Source organism: Macaca mulatta, chromosome 7 (genome assembly GCF_049350105.2).
Source record: "Macaca mulatta isolate MMU2019108-1 chromosome 7, T2T-MMU8v2.0, whole genome shotgun sequence".
NCBI classification, from domain to species: Eukaryota; Metazoa; Chordata; class Mammalia; order Primates; family Cercopithecidae; genus Macaca; species Macaca mulatta.
The window spans coordinates 164,145,785-164,168,731 of record NC_133412.1 but is presented as its reverse complement, the minus strand read 5'-3'; the positions used below and the strand labels follow the sequence as shown (position 1 = coordinate 164,168,731).

Genomic DNA, 22,947 nt, shown 5'->3' with positions numbered 1-22,947 from the left:
AAAAAAAAAAAAAAAAGAGAAATACTTGAGTCTGGCATTTGAGTTGCTATTGGGATTCCTCCTTAGAAGGAAACCAGCTTTTTATCCAGTGTTATGGAATCCTTTTCTCTAAGGAGCAATGAAACCTCCTTGATTGGCTAATCACTTAAAACACATGAGTATTCCATATTATCTGCTAGTATGTTGCACACATCCCACTCCTGCTATTTTTGTTCATAATCAAGTAAATTTTCATTCACAATTTTTTTAACTGTGATAACTAATGTTGCTTATAGTATGGGCATAAATGTCAAATAGGTTGTCTCCTTGAGAAAATTGTTACTTGAAAAAAGTATTGTATTTTAAACAAATAATAAACCATAAGCATAGTAGAATTGTTACCTTGAAGTCTTTCCTGCTCCTCTCAGAAACTCTGGAATATGTTTTATGGTGCATCCTTCCCCTGTCAAATCTCGTCAGTTTGTCTTCTTGGTACAATTATTTTAAGGCATTATGCATCTTCGTAGGCAAATAAATACAAATTCAAAAGTTACAATTGGTGATTTTTTACAAATAGAAGATAAACTCTTAGGAAGTTTAGGCAGAGACCTAAAAGTTAGAACCCAGAGGGAATAACACAGGAGGAAGCAAATATAGATTTAGAACTATAAGATGGGTAAGATGGCAAGGGTTTAAAATAATTGAGAGAATTAAGAAATGTTTGTCTTTGTTTACTACTATTCTCAGTGATTGGAACTTCTCAACACTTAAGCCTTAATTTTTCTATCTCCTGGAATTTCTATCAAATAAATAATTATTTTTTAATGTATACCATATCAACTCCTCCCCCAAAGCACCAGATAAGCTAAAATGAATTATAAGAGAGGCCAAAAATTACATGGAAAAGGAAGAAGAAATATCTTATAAGCACTTAACTTGGGGTGGTTGTGAGCTTCCTCTAAGTTGAGATAATAAATGAGCTACGTAATTGCATCATTGATCATCTAAAAAATAACTTTTTAGGCTAACTTTCAGGCATGATATATTAGCCCTTTTGAATTTTTAAAATTCTATAATAAACAGCTACCTTTAAGAAATGATCTTTTTTTAAAGACGATTTTGTTTACCATCGTTAAACATAACATTAGCATTGTCAAACGGACACAAGATGGTAAGGTAGAAAAAAAAAATTTTTATCCTTTTTTTATCTTTGGGTTTACTATTCCCCCTTCTTAGAATTTGGTCTTTCCTCCCTCTTCAGGTTTCCCAGTGTTTTCTCAGTCTTGCCTAATAAAGTCATTCATACTAATGTGTTAGACAGTTCATGTTGCCTTACTAGGACTATTTGCATTCTTAAAAAATAAAAAGATTAAATCCACAACTGAAGTATACACACATACAAAAAGTGAACAAGAATGAATGAATGGATTCATGGAAAGGATGGATGGATGGATGGATGATGGTACCATTTCATGCATGAGAAGTCTTTCTGATGGGATAACATATACCCAGAACTCGTATTAAGTAGATGGTGGTCTGTTCCAGTGAAGAGAGGGTCTGTCAGGTAGATTCTACCAGTACTTTGCCACTATAGTGTATCTCAACCACTAACATGTATTATCAACTTTCTTCTTTTGTCACTTGTCATACTAGCTTGAAATCAAATCCCTTTTTTGTTTGTTTGTTCAAGACTGAAAGAGCATATTCCTTTTGTGGAACTATTGAATACATGGCACCAGATATTGTCAGAGGGGGAGATTCAGGACATGACAAGGTATGTTCTATTTTTGATGCTTCTTTATATATTTCTATAAAATGTACTATAAGAATCCTAATTAACAACTTAGGTCATCTCTTCAACATAGCCGTCTTTTTGGTGTTGATTGTCTTACCTTCCTTTTTTTCTCTTTTGCTTTGTATTCCTGAACACATTATGATATCTAGTATTTTGGAGGAAAAAGATAATAGAAAGGTTAGGACATTCTAGATTTCCCTTTTAAAGGTTTTATTGGTGAGAATTGTGTTTTATTTTATAGAGTAACAGTCTTATTAAAGTTGAGAGCTTAAAACTAGTCAAATAATTTTTATTTTATTTCCATTGAGAGAGCCTATTTCTTAGAGTACAAACTGTGACTCCATTCTTTTAAAAAATTATGGGCCTGTAATCCCAGCACTTTGGGAGACCAAGGTGGGTGGATCACCTGAGGTCAGGAGTTTGAGTCCAGCCTGACCAACATGGTGAAACCCCATATCTGCTAAAAATACAAAAAATTAGCCTGGCGTGGTGGTGAGTGCCTGTAATTTCAGCTACTCGGAAGGCTGAGGCAGGAGAATGTTTGAACCCTGGAGGCAGAGGTTGCAGTGAGCAGAAATCGCGCCATTGCACTCCAGCCTGGGCAACAAGAGTGAGACAGCAACTCAAAAAAAAATTGCTTACTTATTTTTGCATGAGACCGTGGCCTTTTAGGATGCAACTGAACCACAGTGCAATACAGAAGTGTCACTGCATGTAAAACTGCACATTGTTCCTGTTTGAGTCGTGATGAATGGTTTTGGACAGTATTTATTGGCATTTTTAATTTCTGCTAGAAAAACATTCGGAAACATAGTCATCTGTATCACCTTTAGTTAATATTTGCTTTTTAAGCTGTCACTGAGAGGTCAATGAAAAGGGAATCAGTGATATTTTCTTATTCCCAATTTTCTGCCTTTAACTTTCCAGAAACACTGGAGACTGTTGATTATCTTCCCAACAGAAATAAATATTTTAACAACCCTAGGAGAAAGAAAAAATCCTGAGTTCTAGATAGTTTAAGTTTGTTTTCCTAAGCCCTCTAAAAAGCTCAATTTTTTTGGCCTCTTCTCTTCCCTTTGTATGTGCAAAATGAAGATTCTAGAAGAAACTTTCTAAGTAATTATGTTACAAAATCTAGGTCGTGGATTTTTTTCTGTATTAAAGGGTACAAAATTTGTTCATTTTTTTAACACTTCTGTTTTATTAATAGCTTTATCCAAATAAGGTATTCTATTTTTTGTTCTCCATCTTTCCTTCTCCTTCATTCCCTTTCAGAGTCCCACATACGCAGTTCAGATATCTGGCTGTGGAGAATCTCTGGTCTCCTTCCTGATGACTAATCATATATTTAAAAGCACGTTCTTCAAGTTTGTGTGGTACTGGTTTTGGGACCCAGGGCTAAGAATCTGATTATTGATCTCTTGTCATTTGAAGAACGTGGTTTTGAATCCAACAGCAAAACATTCTGAGGGTTCTGACTCAAATGGCAGTCAAACTGCTTGTATAAATAGAAGAGTTTAATTGCTGGTTTAGTTTGCTTCTTGATATTCTTTGAAGCTGTTGGGGAATTTGGTAGGAATTTATACCTGTTAATTTGAAAATTATCTTCAAAGACCTAATGGAACTAATTTTCACATAAGAAAATCTTGTATTACTCCTAGAATTTCTACCTACCTAAGGTGCAGAATATAGCTAGTCAATAAATATTTTTTCCCACACCTGGAACAACCTGACGGTTATTAAATGAGATAATGTATGCAAAGTGATCATCATAGCACCTGGCGTGGGGAAGATATTCAGTAAATACCTTTGCTCTCATGATTTTAGTCTTCATGATGTGTTTTGTATGTCAGCACTCTGTATTTTCTTAGTATCTCTAAGCCCATAAATTTTGTCACCTCTCTGAAACTTAGGCCCCAGAAATTCAAAGCAAATAGTTTGAAATTTTAACATCTAGCTAATATTTCTCATTGGTGTACACTCATGTGTTCAACAGTTATTAAAATTCTGATTTGCCTAATTACAAAAGAAGTAATTTTCAATACATCAAGATTCTTTAGGCCAGGCTTGGTGGCTCACACCTGTAATCCCAGCACTTTGGGAGGCTGAGGCGGGCGGATTGCTTGACCCCAAGAGCTTGAGACCAGCCTCGGCAACGTAGTGAGACCCTGTCTCAAATAAAATAAAATAAAATAAAATATTCTTTAAATTATGTATCATTTGTTATGTTCTCAGTTCAGGTAACTGCATTTATAAATAGGTTTCCAAATTAGAACACATTTTATTTTATATTATTTTAGATCTTCCCATCAGTGAAGACTCTGAGGTTTATGTGTGATAGGTTCTAGAAGAAAAATTGATTTAGGCAGTTAGGAAAAAATAACATACCTTTGGATGTGGTATTTTTTTTTCATTTTTTGTTCTTTGATTTTTGGACATTTCATAAGGCTCACTGGAGCTGAATACTTTAGTTCCTTATCATAAGCCCAAAGAAATATCACCTACTTAAAATTTTAAAAATTTATATCAAGTTTAAATTTTTTTAATTAATCAAGGTAAATGGTTACTAGTTTAAGAAATAACATACTTTCTGTGCTGAGGATACTTGGATATTTGTTTTCTAGATGTCTTTCTTGCATGTGCTAATTTAATACTCCTTACATAGAAGGAGGTGTACAAAATCATTTTTTAAAACATTTTCCTAATAGATAGCTTTCTTCATTTTTTTCTTTCTTATAAAATATTTTAGTTGATAATTCTATAAAATGAAATTATTGTTGTTTTATAGGCAGTTGATTGGTGGAGTTTAGGTGTTCTAATGTATGAATTACTAACTGGAGCATCTCCTTTCACTGTTGATGGAGAAAAAAATTCCCAAGCTGAGATATCTAGGTAAGATTTGACAAAATAAAATAAATGCATTGTTTTCTCAAAGGAACTGATCACATTTCTGCAGTTAGGCTGATGTAAACAATAATTTTTTTAAATGAGGATAGACAAAGTGATGTTTATGTGGTAAATTTTCTTTTCTATCATATAGCATATAGATATGTTACCTTTATATTTCTTTATACTGATTGTATGTGTCCAATTGAATCTGAAGTTTAACTTATCATCTGTAGTGTCATGATTTTGGTGTGCCCCAGAGCACTTAGAATATTGTCTTACACTTAGTAGATACGTCATATATTGAGAAGTTTATTTAATGGATACTTTTTTCTCCACTGTGTATGTAATTTATTTCTTTGTGACTTTAACATGAAGAAACAGTAATGGCATTTTTGAACTCATGAACGTAGGCTCAACAGAAACAAATACCATAAAATTATCCTCTTGTAGGTCTCAGAGCATTATTCTCTTATTTTCCTTCATAGCAGCTATCACAGTTGCAGTGTTACATTTTTGTTTATAATTATTTGATTAATGTCTATCTGTCACACTAGATTGTAAGCTCTGTGAGAGTAAGGGACATGTCTGGCTTTGATTCTCAGTACTTGCTATATAGAACTCCCTAAATATTTGAGGGATAAAATGGGTTAATGAACAAATAAGTAAATAGTGACCAACATTATACTAATTACTAGTTATGTTTTTGTCCTGTTTTTACTTGAATTTTATAACTTTGAGAACAGATTTGGCATTAAAAATTAAAAATTGAGATTCCACTTCCAAAGAAGATGGAATAACAGGGACCAGATTTACTTTCCTGCCTGAAACAATTTTAACAATGGGCAAAATACATGAAACAACAGATTTGAAGACATTGGACATCTGGAAGTGAAGGACAATGATCTTTGAGAGGCGGAAAAATAAATGAGGTGAGCCCTGTGATTGCCCCAGCTTACTGCCTTGAGAGCATTTCCAGGCTGCAAAACCCAGACGCAGTTGAGGAGGTGGAACTGAGAGTCCAAGAAGATCAAGACAGCTAGAGTTTGCAGGCCAGAGTGTGGGAGACAAGAGTGGCACCCAGAGGGAAGTCCAGAGATGTGCAGAGGTATTCAGTTGAGTATTGGTAAGCACACAGTGAGGGAACTATTCCATATAGTTAAGATGTTATTTCTTGCCAAATTGAACTGTAGATTCAATACAGTCACATTTCCAGCAGGCATTTTTTTTTCTTTAGAAATTGACCACCTGGGTCTAAAATTCATTATGAAAATGCAGAGGACCTAGAATAGCCAAATTAGCTTTGAAGAAATAGAAGTCTTGAAATAAACTTTGTTCTAAGTTACAGTAATTAAGACATTGTGGTTTTGGTGTCAAGACAGACAGATGATCAGTGGCAAATGATTTTTGACAAAGATGCAAAGTCACTTCTGTAAAGATAGTTTTGAACAAATGGTGCTGGAACCACTGGCTATCCAGATGGAAAAAAGTGAACTTCAAGAAATACTTCATACCATATAGAAAAATTAACTCAAAATGGATTATAGACCTAAATGTAAAAGCTAAAACTATAAAACTTCTGGAAGGAAACATAAAGGAAAAACATTGTGAGCTTGATTTAGGTAAAGATTTCTTAGATATGACACAAAAAGTGCAATCCATAAAAGAAAACATTAATAAATTGGACTTCATCAAAATTAAATATTTCCGCTCTTCAAAACTGTTTGAGAGAATGAAAAGACAAGCCACAGACTGGGATAAAATTTTAAATCGTATGTCTGCTGAAGGACTGGTATCCAGAATGTATAAAGAATTCTTAAAACTCAAGAAAACAAACAACCACGTTTAAAAATGGGCAAAAAATTTAAACAGACAGTTCACCAGAGAAGATGTGTAGGTGGCAAATTAGCACATGAAAAGACTATCAACACCTTTAGTCTTTAGGGAAATGCAAATTAAAACATCAATGAAATACCACTATATACTCAACTCGTATGGCTAAAAATAAAGAGACTGATAATACCAGGTGCTAATAAAGACGTGGAGGAACTGGAACTTTCATACACTGCAAGGGGAAATGTAAAATGGTACAAAAACTTTGGAAAATAGGCAATTTCTTAAAAAGTTAAACGTTACTCACTGTCTGATCTCTCCATTCCACTCCTGGGTAATTACCAAGGGAAATGAAAACATATGTCTATATAAAAACTTGTGCATGAATGTTCATGACAACTTCATTTGTAATAACCGAAAACTGGAAATAACCCAGATATCTGTCAACAAGTAAGTGGTTAAACAAATTGTGGTTTATTCATACAAATGGAAGACTCGTTAGCAATGAAAAGGAATTTATCTCAGACATGTGCGGTAGTGCACCTGTAGTCGCAGTTGCAGAGGAGGGTGAGGTGGAGGGATTGCTTGAGCCCAGGAGTTTGAGGTCAGCCTGGGCAATGTAGCAAGACCCTATCTCTTAAAAAAAGGAACGATTTGTTTATACACTTGCAAATGGATGAATCTCAAAATAATTACACCGAGTGAAAGAAGCAAGAAAATATAGAATATATACCATATGATTCCAATTCTGGAAAATGCAAACTAATCTACAGTGACAAAAAGCAGAATAGCAGTTGCCTGGGGACTGGGATTGGGGGAGGTCAGGAGAGATTACAATGGAACATAGGAAAACTTTGGAAGGTGAAGAGTATGTTTATTATCTTGATTGTGGCAATGGTTTCACAGGTGCATACATATGTCAAAACTTATCAAACATAGAACATTTTCTTCCATGAAATTAAAAAAACATACAGTTATACACTTTTTATATGGGAATTTTATTGTACGTCAATTGTACTTCAGTAAAACTGTTATTAAATTTAAAGTGTACCTATTCCAAGACAGGCTAGAAAAATGATTTCTCACTGTTTCAGTTTATTTAGTGCCAAAGTTAAGTGAGCAGTACTTCTTTTTAAAATCAGGGTGAGTTAAAATCACACCTCTTATGAAAAATTATAAATATGACTTTGTTTATTTTAAATTGATTTTTTGGCAGTTTGAAAATACCTCAGAATATAGGAAACTGTGGCCACGGTCCTGAGAATTTGGGTCCAGTTGCAAGATCATACCTGTCATGGTGACAAGTACTAAAGGTGGCCTTAGCCTGACAACATTAAGTGGTGGCTTCTCTAATTCCCGTCTTTCTGATTCCACATATACGGGCAATCTTTTTAAAATAATTTTCCTTTCCACTGTAGGTCTGAGTGTGGAGAGAAGTATATTGCTTATGATGACAAGAATATTCTGAATAAAGTAATGTTCACATTTAAATTGCTTTTATTCCCTTTATATTAATCAATTGGCATTCTGGTTTTAGAAAGAGAAAGAGAGCCTGAATCAGATTGTCTAAAACCTTACAACTAAAGCAAATAGACTTTTCAAGAATTTAAATAGGATTCCTTCCCTTTAATCAATTAATTATCCATTTTGTCATGGTGTCAACCTGTAATTTCATGGTTTGTGTGTGTGTGTGTGACAGAAACTTACAAACAATGTGATAACTAAATTACCCTACACTACATTTTCCTTTCAGAATAATCATTCTAAGTATCTTTCCTGGCACAAATCTTATATGTATCATTTAGATAAATGTGTCATTATCTGTCCCCTTTTTATCGTCCTTCAAAGTAATGTATTATCTGAGTTATCTGTTTGCCATTTTTGTCTACAGGTAGCCTAGAATAAAAATATTTTTCCAGTATATCAAATTTCAAAATATGCTAAGAACTTACAATGAGAAGAATCTTAGAGTCCAACTTTTCCCCTGCCATAAGAATCCCTTTGTCTGTAAGAATCCCTGATAGTTTTGCCATCATGGAAAGGATGGAGCTTATATAAGGTGTTTTTAAGGAAGCTATGTTCATTAATGGACAACTTTAGTTTATGAGTTTTCCCCCACTTAAACTGAAATTATTATTTTCTCATTTCTGAATGTTGATTTTGGTCCTGCCTGCTCAAGAACATGGAATAATTCTATTATTTCTTTCCAGACATTACCTTAAGGATAGTTTTATCTAGGATAAATCTTTCTAGTTCTTTTAGCTATTTGTTAGAAATCATTTCTAGATTTCTCATATCCTGGTACTATTTTGGACAAATATTAAATTATCAGTATTATAGATTGGAATGATTGGGTTTTAGCTTTTCTGTGAGTCTGTTTCTTATTTTTTAAATATATGTACCTGTGCTTTTCTTACGTGTCTTACACTAGCTTTTATTTTATTTGTTAAATTTATTTTATTTATTTATTTTTTAAATTTTGAGATGGAGTCTCACTCTGTTACCAAGGCTGGATGTAGCGGCATGATCTCGGCTCACTGCAACCTCCACCTCCCAAGTTAAAGTGATTTTCCTGCCTCATCCTCCCCAGTAGCTCCATTACAGGCACATGCCACTACACCCGGCTAATTTTGTATTTTTAGTAGAGATGGGGTTTCACCATGTTGGCCAAGCTGGTCTCAAACTCCTGACCTCAAGTGATACGCCTGCCTCAGCCTCCCAAAGTGCTGGGATTACAGGATGAGCCACTACGCCTGGCTTCCATTAGCTTTTATTGCCTTTCTGTATAGAACATCTTTTAGGCCAATGGCCACTCTCAGTTCCTTGCCATGTGGACCCTTCTAACCTGACAGCTCTCTTTGTCAGAGCCTGTGAGCTGGAAAGGCAGTAGAGTCCACTAGGAAGATGGGATGCCTTGTAACCTAATCATGCAATTGACATCCTGTCATCTTTCTGTACCAAGTATTGGTTATACGGAAGGCACTAGGTCCAATCCACAGGTAAGAGGCTGTGAATGCAAATATACAGTGCTCATTGAAGCCAAAGTCTGCCTACCATGAGCCCTTTACAAAAAAGATTGCCAACCCTTTGCCTAGGTAATTAATTTTGAGATATGTTGCTTTTGGAGTCATGTATAGAGTAACTACAAGTATCATTTTTTTTTACCCTGTTTTAAGAAGAAATCAAATGTATTATTTTTCTTGACTTTCTTAGGTCTTTACGATAAAATCCTTTATTGGCATATTTTGTAAAGCCTCCTTGATTCTCAATTTGCTGGGGGTTTATTCTTTTCATCTTCATTTTAGGTATTTCTGTACCCAGTATGAGTATCTATGTTTCCCAGGGTTTTTTTTGACTAGTTAGCCAAAAACTTTCTAAGTTTGTCACAGTAGCTACTCATATACACATTCATCTACACGAGGCAATTGCAGCAGCTTCAGACTAAAGTCCAGCAACAGGAGGGGATGGCAAGGAGAGGACAGGGTGAAATGGCCCTTCCTTTGGCACTCATACTCCTCAACTCTGTATCTTCTTTCCTTTCTCCATTTTTTTTTTTTTTTTTGCACTGCTTCACTGTACAACCTGTTGGGGTGAATCATACTTCATTATTAATTGCTCTGAGGCACTCCCTAGCGGGGTGGAGCATTTGGAGTCCTGAATAAAACCTAGGGATAGGTCAGGTGCAGTGGCTCACGCCTGTAATCCTAGCACTTTGGGAGGCCGAGGCCAGTGGATCACCTGAAGTCAAGAGTTCGAGACCAGCCTGGCCAACATGGCAAAACCCCATCTCTACTAAAGATACAAAAATTAGCCAGGCATGGTGATGGACGCCTATAATCCCAGCTACTTAGGAGGCTGAGGCAGGAGAATCGTTGGAACCCAGGGGCCAGAGGTTGCAGTGAACTGAGATTGTACCACTGCACTCCAGCCTCGGTGAAAGAGTGAAACATCATCAGTCAGCCTATCATTTCCCAGGCCTTAGTCTCTCACTGGAGGCCTGGCCCTCTGTTGTTTCCCCGATGCTGCTGCAGTGTAGCTTCTTTGCCAGCACCTCTGTGTACCACCCCAGCCAGTTCTCTACTACTACAGTCAACCCAGAGTCAAAGATCAGCCTCATACATACTGGAAAGGGCCGTGAAAGGAAGAAGGTAGCCTTCTGTGTTCACGACTCTGTCACACATTTTGGTCTCTGGATGACCTGCTGTTTCTCATGTATTTATGGTTCTCCGTGGCCTCCCAAAGAACGTCTCATCACTTTGGGTGATAATTTCGGCTCTATACTCTGGCTGTTGCTCTCTGCCTCCAGCTCTTTTCAGTTTAGCTTTCTCTTTGGAATTCCTTGCATTGAAGTCTGCTTCTGAACTCTAAACAGTGTCTTAGTTTTATTATAACATGCAGCCACTTGGCTCCAAGGAACCCCCAAAGTCTGGGTTTACCACTCTCTTCCATCACTGTCATCCTCCCCCTGTTAGGGAAAGGTAGTCTAAGGGCCATAATGGAATGAGTGGAGAAGTAAAGGTTTAACAGCATTGTCTGGGCTACAGAAAAAAGTATACAAAGGAAAAGAGACAGGAAGAGGTCTGGCAATAAAAGTCATACTAAATAACTTTTAAATCTTATTTAAGACACATCCAAGCACATCTAAAAGCCAGTCTAGTAGCCTCACCAGCAATCTAACTGCACAAGAGCCTAAGGGTGAGGACCCCCAGCAGAACAGCTTGGTTCACTAAGGAAGGCTTAGCCATTGAGAGAAGGGCAATTTTTGGTAGTATCTATCACTTTTAGATAGAAGATGCTATAGATTAAAAAGAAAACAAAGCTCTTTTCAGCAAAATCTTTGCAGTATCACGCATTCATCTTTGGTTCCCCTAACTTTGTAAGAAACAAGTTTTTTCCTTCAGTCCCAGAAGCGATGGCAGGAGTGTGCACCTCTCAGATGGCTTCCCAGGCAGTGTGGTAGGAGACCTGTTTAGCATACTGGGCAGAAGAGGGAAACAAGATGCTTTATGTGGCCAGCCGCAGTGACTCACGCCTATAATCCTGGCACTTTGGGAGGCTGAGGAGGGTAGATCACTTGAGGTCAGGAGTTTGAGACCAGCCTGGCCAACATGGTGAAACCCCGTCTCTACTAAAAATACAAAAATCAGCTGGGCCTGCTGGCGAGTGCCTGTAATCCCAGCTACTCAGGAGGCTGAGGCAGGAGAATCGCTTGAACCCAGGAGTTGGAGGCTGCAGTGAGCCAAGATCGCACCACTGCACTCTAGCCTGGGCAACAGAGGGAGACTCCGCCTAACAAAAAAAAGAAAAAAAGATGGTTTATGTGACAGTGAAGAAGAGTATTTATAGCTTACATAAGTCATGCCCTGGGGACAACTCCAAGAGTTATTGGGTGGGTGAGACTTTTGAGTGCAGTCACAGATTCCACAGAAGCAGATAAGTATACCAGCCAAATAATCTCAATTTATTATTAATGACCTGGCTGGTGTGGCCTAGGAAACACAGGTTAAGTGGATCAAGGAAGAACTCAGTAACACCAAAAGGGAAGTGACAGCCTGTCTCATAGCTAAAGGCAGAGAGACTACTATAGAGTGACATCAGCAGCACTGTTCACCTGGGGACCGCTATGTGCCAGCCTTTGTGCTGAGAAGTCACCCACGTTATATTCTGGAATCCTCAGAACCCTGAATAATAAGTGGTAGCATATGCAATTTTACAGATGAAGAAACTAGGATGTAACTTGCCTGGGACTCAGAGCTACTGTGAGGTTGGACTGGGATCAAATACAGAGTTACTGGAAAGTTACTCCATGCTGTCTTCACGGGTAACATTGTTTCCATGCTGCTGTTTTCTTTCCAAGTCTGGCAGGTGCTTATTTCAGGTAAAGGACTGGGAAGCACTGGCCCACGGACTGCAGGGAATTGATTTCATGAAATCAGTGGAGTATTTGTTGAATAATTTTTTACTAAGGAGAAAGAGAAATAGAGGGCAAAGTCCTTGTCCTAAGAACACTTATATAACATTTGGGAGGATATGGAATAAATACATGAAAATTCATAATATCAGGGAGTTTTGACAAATGTCTGAGTGCTTTTAGGTAAGAAGAATGCTGGGGGAGGACAAAGGAGGTTTGGTTCCCTGGGGCTGGGCTGTCAGGGAAGCATTCATGATGGAGATGCAGACTGGGCTGGATAGAAGAGAAAAGATGGTGGGGAGTTACCCATAGTGGCACATGGGAGGTTCAGGACTCCATTGCCTCCTTGCCACTCTGTGTACCCCTGCCAGCGGGTTCATGATCTTGTAAGAAAATTTATTTTGTTGTTCCCACTTTAATGTCATGTTCATTATAGTTTAAGGTATGCATATGGGGTAAAGAGTCAATAATAACACCCAGAGACATATACTATTAATGTTTTGATATATTTTGTTTTATTCTTTTTTACTTGTATAATATTGTGCTCATACTAGAAATATAATTTTATATTTTTCAGTTTTTGCTGAAATTTATGTTGTAAGCGTTTTGTTCTCTAATTACAATACAAAACATAATTTTGTAATGGCTGCATAACATGCTATTGAGTGGATACACCATAATATGCTTAACTTTTCCCTAGTGTTGAACAAAAATGTAGAGTAAGTGAAGTTTACTGAGAGCTGTTTCTAACTCAGGCAGGCACATAAATAATTTTATAATTCTGGGACCGCATGGGAACCAGGAAGTAAAAGTCAAGAACATTAAGTCATGAAATGGAAAAGATTGTGAACTTTTAAATGGAGGACAAATAGAAATAAGTAAACAATCCATGAGAATGCATTCCATCTGCAGAAAAGCAAAAGAGTTATTTGCAGGCATCTCATTGAAACTGTGAGGAAGAAAGATCCTGAGTGGGCAAGATACAGTAAGTAGAAAACAATTTGACATTTATTTATTCACTAAATATTTGTTGAGGAGTTGCTATGTGCTAAGCAATGTTCTAGGCCCTGGGAATAAAGCAGTGAACAAAACAAAGAAAATTCTTACTCCATTAGAGCTTATGTTTTAGTTGGGAGAGATAAATAATAGACAAACATATGGTATGCATGAAGAAAAATAAAACAGAGCCAGGGGATAAGGAGTATGGGGGTAACGGCTATTCTTGATAGGATGGTTAGAGCAAGCTTCTCTGAAAAGTTGACACTTGAACAAAGACCTCAGAGGGTTTAAGAAGTGAGCATCGCCAGGCACAGTGGCTCACACCTGTAATCCCAGCACTTTGGGAGGCCGAGCTGGGCAGATCATGAGGTCAGGAGATTGAGACCATCCTGGCTAACACGGTGAAACCCCGTCTCTACTAAAAATACAATTAGCTGGGCGAGGTGGCGGGCACCTGTAGTCCCAGCTACTTGGGAGGCTGAGGCAGGAGAATGGCGTGAACCTGGGAGGCGGAGCTTGCAGTGAGCCGAGATTGTGCCACTGCACTCCAGCCTGGTCAACAGAGCCAGACTCTGTCTCAAAAAAAAAAAATATTATAGTAATAAAATAAAAATAAAAAAAGAAGTGAGCATCGCCCATGTTACTAAGACTGTTGTGCTTAAATGTCAGTGATTTTTTTTTGAGACAGGTCTTTGTTATATTTTAGTGAACATACAAAGACACATGTACAAAACTTCATAGGTTTACTTTTTCTGAAACATTTTATTACAAAAGTTTTCAAACATTTGTTACAGTGCACACCTACACACTCACTACCTAGATTCTACCATGAATATTTTATCATCCTTGCTTATTACTTGTCTGCCTATGAACCTGTACCTCTCCCATAATAGGTTTAATTTTAATTTTGGTGTCTTTATCCTTTATTCTGTACATTGTGAAGCTAATCACTTGTGATTTCCTTTTGCCACAGAGGTTTCCAGAAAGTTAATTCATGAGTAGGAAGAAATTTTGTATTCATTTTTGTATTATTGGTGTGTATTTTAATTTTATTTCATTTGGTTTTTTCCATGCAGTTCCTCAATCCATTTGGAATCAATTTGGGTTGTAATATAAGGCAAGGGTCTTGCTTTTGTTTGTTTATTTCCTGTACAACTGGTTTCCCCAACATTTGTGGCCTTTTGCTATGTGAGCTGGTCTTTTTTTTTTTTTTTAAATAATACAAGTTTTTGACCGGGCACGGTGGCTCACTCCTGTAATCCCAACACTTTGGGAGTCCGAGGCAGGCAGATCGCCTGAGGTCAGGAGTTCGACCAGCGTGGCCAATATGGTGAAACCCCATCTCTACTGAAAATACGAAAATTAGCCAGGTGTGGTGGTGGGTGCCTGGAATCCCAGCTACTTGGGAGGCTGAGGCAAGATAATTGCTTGAACCTGAGGTAGGAGAATTGCACCACTGCACTCCAGGCTGGTGACAGAACAAGAGTCCATCTCAAAATAATAATAATAATAACAATAATTCCAGTTTTTATATAAGCTTGGTTGTTTTTCACAATGTGTCATCTATGTTCACTTGATTTGGCTATTTATTTTGTTAGCACCTCACTTTAGCAATTTCATTTCATGATACATTGTAATATGTGGCTAGGCAGTCACCCCAATTTTCCTTTTTAAAATTTTCTTACTTGTGCTGTGTATTTTGTAAATGAATATTAAAGTCACCCATATTCTAAGGCCTTGTTGCAAGTTTAATTAATATTCACATTTCTTGCTTTTTTGAAAGGAGTCTTTCCGTATCTGTAAAAGAAGGATAAAAATAGAAGTCTTTTGATAGGATTATTATATGGATTAAATAACATACATGTGAAATGTTTAATATGGCTTATCAACTCAGAGCTTTTTCTGACTTTACAGAAGACTCTAAGATTTATTTGGGCTCTACCTAATTGTAATTCATTTCTGGAGTTTCCCAGATCCATTTTTAAGCAAGAAAAAGATAACTTTGGGATATTACCAATTCAGAAATCAAGCACATTGGAGGAGGAAAAGTGACAGCAACACCCAAGAAATGTCTCCCCACCCTTGTTGCAGGATCTTCTAGTATTGTTATGACTAAATGTCCCTCAGAGTCCTCTACCCTCAACCCCACTTCTGCAATGCCCATTCTGCATAGCCAGCAGTGGTCTGGGGTTCAGATTGACGTTCACACTCACATGTCACAATAGACTGGAATCTGGCACCAGTTTTACTTAGCTTTATATAAGGATGCAGGACAGGAAACAGTGTATCGACATTACAGCATCAAACACATCTTCATCGGGGACCTTCCCACCACCTATGCGTGGCTTCCCAGCCCACAGAAGACACACTCAACCACTGGTGATGAGAATAAGCGGGAGCTTATGGACCACCCCAGCATGGGAAGCTGAGTGCAGGAACTGTCCCTTATAACAGCCTGTGAGCATGGCTTCCAGGGGCCTGCATGCCTGCTCATATGTCTCAGTCCAAATGCAGCTCACTTCCAGGAGGAGTTTTCACAGCACCTCACCCACCTGCCACGCCACAGTCATCTTAGCCCAGTACAGTTCAAGGATATGGTATAAGAAATAGTTACATCTGGGATCACCTTCTCGTGGAGAAAAGATGTAACCTGCTATAGGCCCTTTCTCCTCACCACACCACTCCCAGTGTCTGGTTCTCTTCCTGTCACTGCTGTTTTCTAGCAGGAATAGGCTTTAGAACCTCCTCACATCACTGAGGAAAGCCCGTGGCACTCTGTTTACCAGGACAACAGGGAGCCTTAGTGATATTCCTTCCACGTACCTTTTGTTTTCACAGGGTGGGGCAAGATACTCCTCGTCATCTGCTAGGGTCTCCTGCTGCTGCCTCTGGCCATACAGTTTTCACTCAGGAAAAGGAGAGGTTTAGGCCATCACTGTCGTTCTCCAAGCTCCCTCATCAGCACTGTTTTCCGCCGACATTCTTTCAGATTTCTACTCAATTTCTCCCAATGTGGTCTCTGCCTCATCTGAATTTAAAATTCTAGCTCCCTGCATGTGGTCTCCTTGTGCTCTTCTTCCCAGACTTGGCATCTCAGCAGAGCCATTTTTGTGTACTTCTCCTTTTGAGGATGAACCCACCATGGTGGACATTTCTCCTTTCTGTCTTCACAGGACTGACTGTTCTTTCCCCAGCACCTGGTATTGAGTAGATTTCCAGTACACGTTGAAGTGTTCTTAAGGTTTAAGAAGTAATAGATGGTGCAGACTCAGTTTGCTAAGATGATATCAGCCAAAGTGCATATATTTCTACCCTGATTCAACAAAAGTAAATGTCACAATTTGCTTATCTCGACCCTGATCCTTTATGCAAAGATTTTTTCCTGCAAAAAGTACAGTAAAGGTAGAGAAAATGGGAAAAGCTATGTTTATTTTTCCCTGAGAAACAGGATTCCCAGTTTCTCTCTCAGACATGCCTGTGTCTGATCTGAGAAGAGAATTGTCTATTAATGCCAAAAACCCAGACAAGCAGTGAGCAATGGGAGAGTATTAAAGAATCAAAAAGCAGAGAGGGTGTTGCTTATTTCTTTCCTTTCTTTCCTTGTTTTACCAACATTTTCTTGGGTTCCCAGAATTAAGTGCTAGAGGTAGAATTAACTTTGAGATTAACAATGCTGCTGGAATCTTTTGTAAAAAATTACAGTTTCATTATCATTTCACTGATTCTCAGTGGCTTCTTGATGAAGCATCTGGCCTATTTTCTGTATGCTTGCCTTGGAATGAGGGAGTTTAACAGTAGCTCACGTTAATTGAGCATTTGCTATGTGCTAGGTACTATGTTAAGTACTCTACAGGTCTTATTTAAGCATCATAATACCCATTTTACGTAGGCACTGATGTTATGCCCATTTTACAGGTGAGAAAACTGAGGTACAACATTTAGTTATCTCAGGGTCACACAAGGTCAAGGCAGAGCCAATGTTGGACTCAGTCTGACTCCAAATTCTATGTTATAACTCACCAAATTCTATATTATGTAATATAGAATTGTAACTCCAAATTCTATATTATAACTCAGTATATAATGTATACTGTCTCTTATACACTATCTGTGTTTATTCCATAACGATTATTAATATTTTAATGCACAATAGGGAATCTTTTTGCAAACCCAATTAATGGAGTAACTGTCTTCATATATATTGTGTTAAGGTTCTTAATTTCAGTCATTCCCTTCAATATCTCTTACTAAATTTTTGATCTGGATGTTAAGAGGGAGAAGGGTACACTTGGATTGGATTGATTTCTTCTGTAACCTTAGAATAAATTTCTCATCAAGAAACTTTATTACCATCTTACGTTTTTACTTTACATAATAAATTGTGGACTTTACTCCATCTCTGAGCTCTACCTGCCTCATAGGGCTTGTCTGGCTGTTTTATAGCAGCAAACAATGAAGCAGATACTTTTACCCCATGAAAATCCCCAGCTCTAGTGCTCATTTCCAGATGTCAAGAGTTGAACCATCTCCAAGTGGGTCTGACCCCACTTGTCTTGGTGGACTTCCCTCTGCATTCCCATTCACTTACCTGAATTTGTTAAGAGTGTTTTATGTTGTGAAATCTTTAATCATAGAGTCTAGTCTATATATGGGATGTCTAATCTAGCCTCAAGCTTTTCCTTTTTTCCCCCAGCAAAATATTTGGGATGGTAGCCTCCAACCAGGATTGACTTATACTGAAAAAATGAGCCAACATTTTTTGTTACTGCTCATTTGAATTTCAGAAATTTGACTTCATGGTATCTCATTCTAAATATTTTTTCAACAGTATTGAGGTATTATTGATTCATGTTAAGTATTTATATCTCTTTTTCACTTGTGGTTCAGTTTCAAAGTGTATTTCACTGTGTTGTTGTTGGTTTTGTTTTTGTTTTTGTTTTTTGGTTATCCTCTGGTTGTTTTAACAGCAAGTTTTGTCTGCTTACAGGAGAATATTAAAAAGTGAGCCTCCATATCCCCAAGAAATGAGTGCTTTAGCTAAAGACCTAATTCAGCGTCTTTTGATGAAAGATCCCAAGAAGAGATTGGGATGTGGTCCACGCGATGCAGATGAAATCAAAGAACATCTCTTCTTTCAGGTGAAATTATTGAATAGATAAATGGTTTCATACTCCTTGCCATTTTCAAGGTCGTTGGCATTCTTGTGAAGTTAGTGAACACAGTCCCCTTTGGATCATCTTCCACTGGCATTTTCACATACATTGCACCTTTTGTTTGTTTTTTTGTTTATTTGAGACTGAGTCTCGCTCTGTCGCCCAGGCTGGAGTGCAGTGACGCGATCTCGGCTCCCTGCAAGCTCCACCTCACGGGTTCACGCCATTCTCCTGCCTCAGCCTCCCGAGTAGCCGGGACTACAGGCGCCCGCCACCATGCCCGGCTAATTTTTTTTGTATTTTTAGTAGAGACGGGGTTTCACCGTATTAGCCAGGATGGTCTCAATCTCCTGACCTCGTGATCCACCCACCTTGGCCTCCCAAAGTGCTGGGATTACAGGCGTGAGCCACCGTGCCCGGCCTTTTTTGTTTGTTTTTAACGATAGGGACCCTTTAGGTAGGGTCAAACTCTCCTTGTATAAACATAAATGGTCTTTTTCTCCCTCAATGGAGCAGGAGTGGGGAGGATCATAATAGCATTCAATTTTCTACATACTCATTCATTAGAGTTTCTAGGGGGTGGTTTCCATTTATGATCTTGAGATCTAGCCATATGGACTAAGGAGACTTTTACTGTACTTTTTACTTCTGTTTCAGTTCATGAGCTATTACCGCCACTATGTTTCACCTTTTAGATAGTGATTTCATCACTTCCTCTTTTCCCAGAAGTAATCTTTAAAAATTTTAGATTTACCTATTTCTCAGTTACATATTCATGACACAAAGAGAGTTATTCATTTATTTCCTTTGTCCTGTGACAGTGCTTCTCTTATTCTGAAAAAGCCTAATGAGACCATTCTACTGAGGACCAACATATCTGCTCAGTTTAGTACAAAAAAAACACCAAAATATTAAACTTCTGGGAAAAATCATTTAACTGAGTTGGCTCGTTATTTCCAGCCTCATTCGTCAAAACTGGGGATGCCATGGCTTTGATTTCTAAAACTCTGGAGATACAACTTTTAAATAACTTCTTCTTATCAATAAGCCTGACCTAAATATTTATGGTCTAAAGGGACCATCTGGTTTTATTTTTTATTCTGTAAATTAAACTTTTACATGATTATCACCAAAACAAATGAAAATAATATATCAAAATGAAGAAAATCTCTTTTGTCAGTTAAGCTTCATGTTGTTATTTATTATTTTTTAAATATATAGAAACAAATATTGGTTAGAAATGAGAATTATCTCTGCACTTCTATGCTCAAAAAAAGGCATATTTTTCTTAGTCTATCAATGTAATTATTTTTTTTAAATACTGCACATCTTACAGAAGTTCAGTAACATAGTGAGAAATATATTTAGAATAAAATAAACCTCTCATATGCATTTCATAGATTCACATGGCTTGGAAGGATTACTCTTTGAACAAACTTTCACATATCTTGTTCAGAAGTTTATCTCAAAAGTTAACAGTAAAATTTAAGAAACAAGTCAAGCAAAGTACCCCCGACCATATTTTCCTAAGATCTTTTTCTCCATGGCTCCCTGTATTTGGGAATATTGCAGTTTGTCTTTCATATTAGAGAAATTTCTCTTTTCAGTAGCTTGAAATAGTAATTTTAGATTACTTAATTGCCTTGACGTTTTAAATGATAGGACACTTTTGGAGAGACCAGAATTCTACTTGTAAAGGCCTAAATGGGCTTTTTCTCTGTAAGTGGTGCGGAGGTGGAAAGGATCATAATAGCATTCCATTTTCTACATATTAAACATTCTCCTGCTAACAACCTGTTTCTTTAAATTACCCCTTTCCTCTAGAAGTTTCTTTTAATATATGTACAATAGCCAAGCACAAGTTATGTGCTTGTAATGGAAAACATTACAGCTGCAGAGAGAAAAAAACACTAACTAGAAAGTCAAGAGACTATGTTCAAATCCTGACTCTTCCATCAACTGCGTTTGAGTGAAAAGGTTATTTCTTATTTCTCGGCCTCAGTTTCACTGGATCAAATAAAGGAGATGAACTAAATGATCTCAATTCCATTTTAGCTGAGAAATTTGGAGATCTGTAATTTAATTATTTTGTTTCTATTGCATCTACAAGACAACATAATAAAAACATTTTATGGTAATTGATTAAACTTACTGAATTTTATCAACCAAGAAGTGCACATTTTCATATTTTACTGTCACTGAAATCAGTATGCATGTTACAATGACCATCACCTTATATTCTTATGATTAATACTTTTTTCTTCTTAATGATACATAAAATAATTGTGTATCTTACTATCAGTAATGGCATCTTAGATTTGAAGAAATATGGTAGTAGGAGATCTGTAGGATTTAATTCAGTAAGTGTTACCTGAGATTGTTTTAAATGATAGAAGGAGCACAAAGAAACAGAGTAAAGGGTTGGATTTCAGTAATATAACTCAGTAAGTGACCTAGAGGGAAAAGGGGCTTGCATTATTCTATGGGGGATGTAAGAGGTAGTGTTTAAAATGCTTGAACACAGTTGAATAAGTGATCACATCCGTATAATGGTATCATTTGAACTTCTAGACATAGGCACATGCATGATTACTTATTTTGCAGTCTGTCCGGATGCCCAGGAGGAAAAGCAAGTGCAGGCGGAGAGCTAAGTAACACTGCCTCTAGAAAATAGGAATGTTCCTTTAGAGCTAATATCCTCATCTGTAGAGCATTTGGAAACCCTTTATTTCAGTTTTTTATTTTGTTTTGGGTTTTTTGCTTGTTTTCTTTTTGGCTTAGCACCTTTCTGAAGAGGCTCAGGACAAAAGTATTTTTCTGTTATCTTTAAAGGTAAACTAGGGTGTCTTGGTGCCCTCCAGAGGACACTCTGAGATTCAACAGCGATAGTCTCATCTTTGAGGCACAGCATTGGTTGGAGATATAAACTGCTGTGATCTTGCTTGGAAAAAATATATTTTTTATTATTGATGTAAAATATGTTCCCTTATTTTTATCCTCTCTCCCTACCAGTCAAAATCCTAATTTATCTTTGCTATTCTTAGAAAATATGTTTTGACTGTTGATTTCTACTTTGTACCAACTTTGTTTTAGAAAATAAATTGGGATGATTTAGCCGCCAAAAAAGTGCCTGCACCATTTAAGCCGGTCATTCGAGATGAATTAGACGTGAGTAACTTTGCAGAAGAGTTCACAGAAATGGATCCCACTTATTCTCCTGCAGCCCTGCCCCAGAGCTCTGAGAAGCTGTTTCAGGTAATTTCCCAGCCTGTGCACATGTACATTGGCCATATGTCCTTTGAAAGAAAAGATTAAATTTCCCATATTGAAGTAGTTTTGTTGGCACCGTAAAAACAGGATTCTTTAATATCTTCTAAATTATTAAGTGCAGAAATATTGCAGATTGTTAACCGAAGCTTACAGTTTGCTCAATAGCAGATATTGTTGATGTGATTATTTTTGATATAAGGGAAGTTTTAATTTTATACCTGAAATTTTATTTTTGTTCAGACTCTTTTATAGAAAATACAATAATCTTTTATTTTACCTCTATTCATATTAAAAAATTTTTTCTTTATGCATACAGGGTCTCACTCCGATGACTGGAGTGCAGCAGTGCTGTCCTAGCTCACTGCAGCCTCAGACTCCTAGGCTCAAGCAATCCTCTCACCTTAGCCTCTGGGATAGCTGAGACCACAGGTGCAAACCAGCACACCCAGCTAATTTTTCTATTTTTTGCAGAGATAGGGTCTTGCTATGTTGCCTAAGCTGGTCTTGAACTCCTGGCCTCAAGTGACCCTCCTGCCTTGGCCTCCCAAAGTGCTGGAATTACAGGCATAAGCTACCACATCCAGCCTTGGCCTCCCAAAGTGCTGGGATTACAGGCATGAGCCACCACGTCCAGCAAAAAAAAAATTTTTTTTTTTTAAAAACAAGGTCTTACTCTGTCACCCAGGCTGGAGTGCAGTGGTATGATCATAGCTCGCTGCAGCCTTTTAACTCCTTGGCTCAGGGGATCCTCTTGCCTCAGCCTCCTGAATAGCTGGGACCACAGGTACATGTCACCACACCCACCTAATGTAAAATTTTTTTTTTAGAAACAGGGTCTTACTTTGTTGCCTAAACTGGTCTTGAACTCTGGCCTCAAACGATCCTCCTGCCTTGGCCTCCCACAATATTACCTTATTCGTTACCTTCAGTAACTAATCTTAACTGCTAACTCTTTAAAAAGATTTAGATTTTTATTTAGAAAAGGACATTTGTCACACAAGGTAAAATATTCTAACTATTAAATGGCATCAGAGCTTAGCTTCTTTGACCTCTATAAGTATACCTTTAGTATGGCTTAATCTGGCCATCCAGACTGTGTCTTTTCTTCTTTGCTTATCACT

General features: G+C 37.5%; 1 protein-coding gene across 6 annotated transcripts in view; it reads left to right on the top strand.

Moving 5' to 3' along the window:
• RPS6KA5 (ribosomal protein S6 kinase A5) overlaps positions 1-22,947 on the top strand; it is a 198,988-nt gene that overhangs the window by 144,873 nt on the left and 31,168 nt on the right. For 3 of the 6 annotated variants that reach the window (XM_028851750.2, XM_001088246.5, XM_077941611.1), the window contains exons 6-9: positions 1,670-1,753; positions 4,563-4,666; positions 18,391-18,541; positions 21,650-21,811. In XM_028851750.2, the coding sequence (XP_028707583.1) occupies positions 1,670-1,753; positions 4,563-4,666; positions 18,391-18,541; positions 21,650-21,811 (501 nt within the window). Of the gene's footprint in view, positions 1-1,632; positions 1,754-4,562; positions 4,667-5,406; positions 5,593-18,390; positions 18,542-21,649; positions 21,812-22,947 lie in introns of those variants that run through there. The other 3 variants (XM_077941612.1, XM_077941613.1, XM_077941614.1) reach the window with 2 other exon arrangements.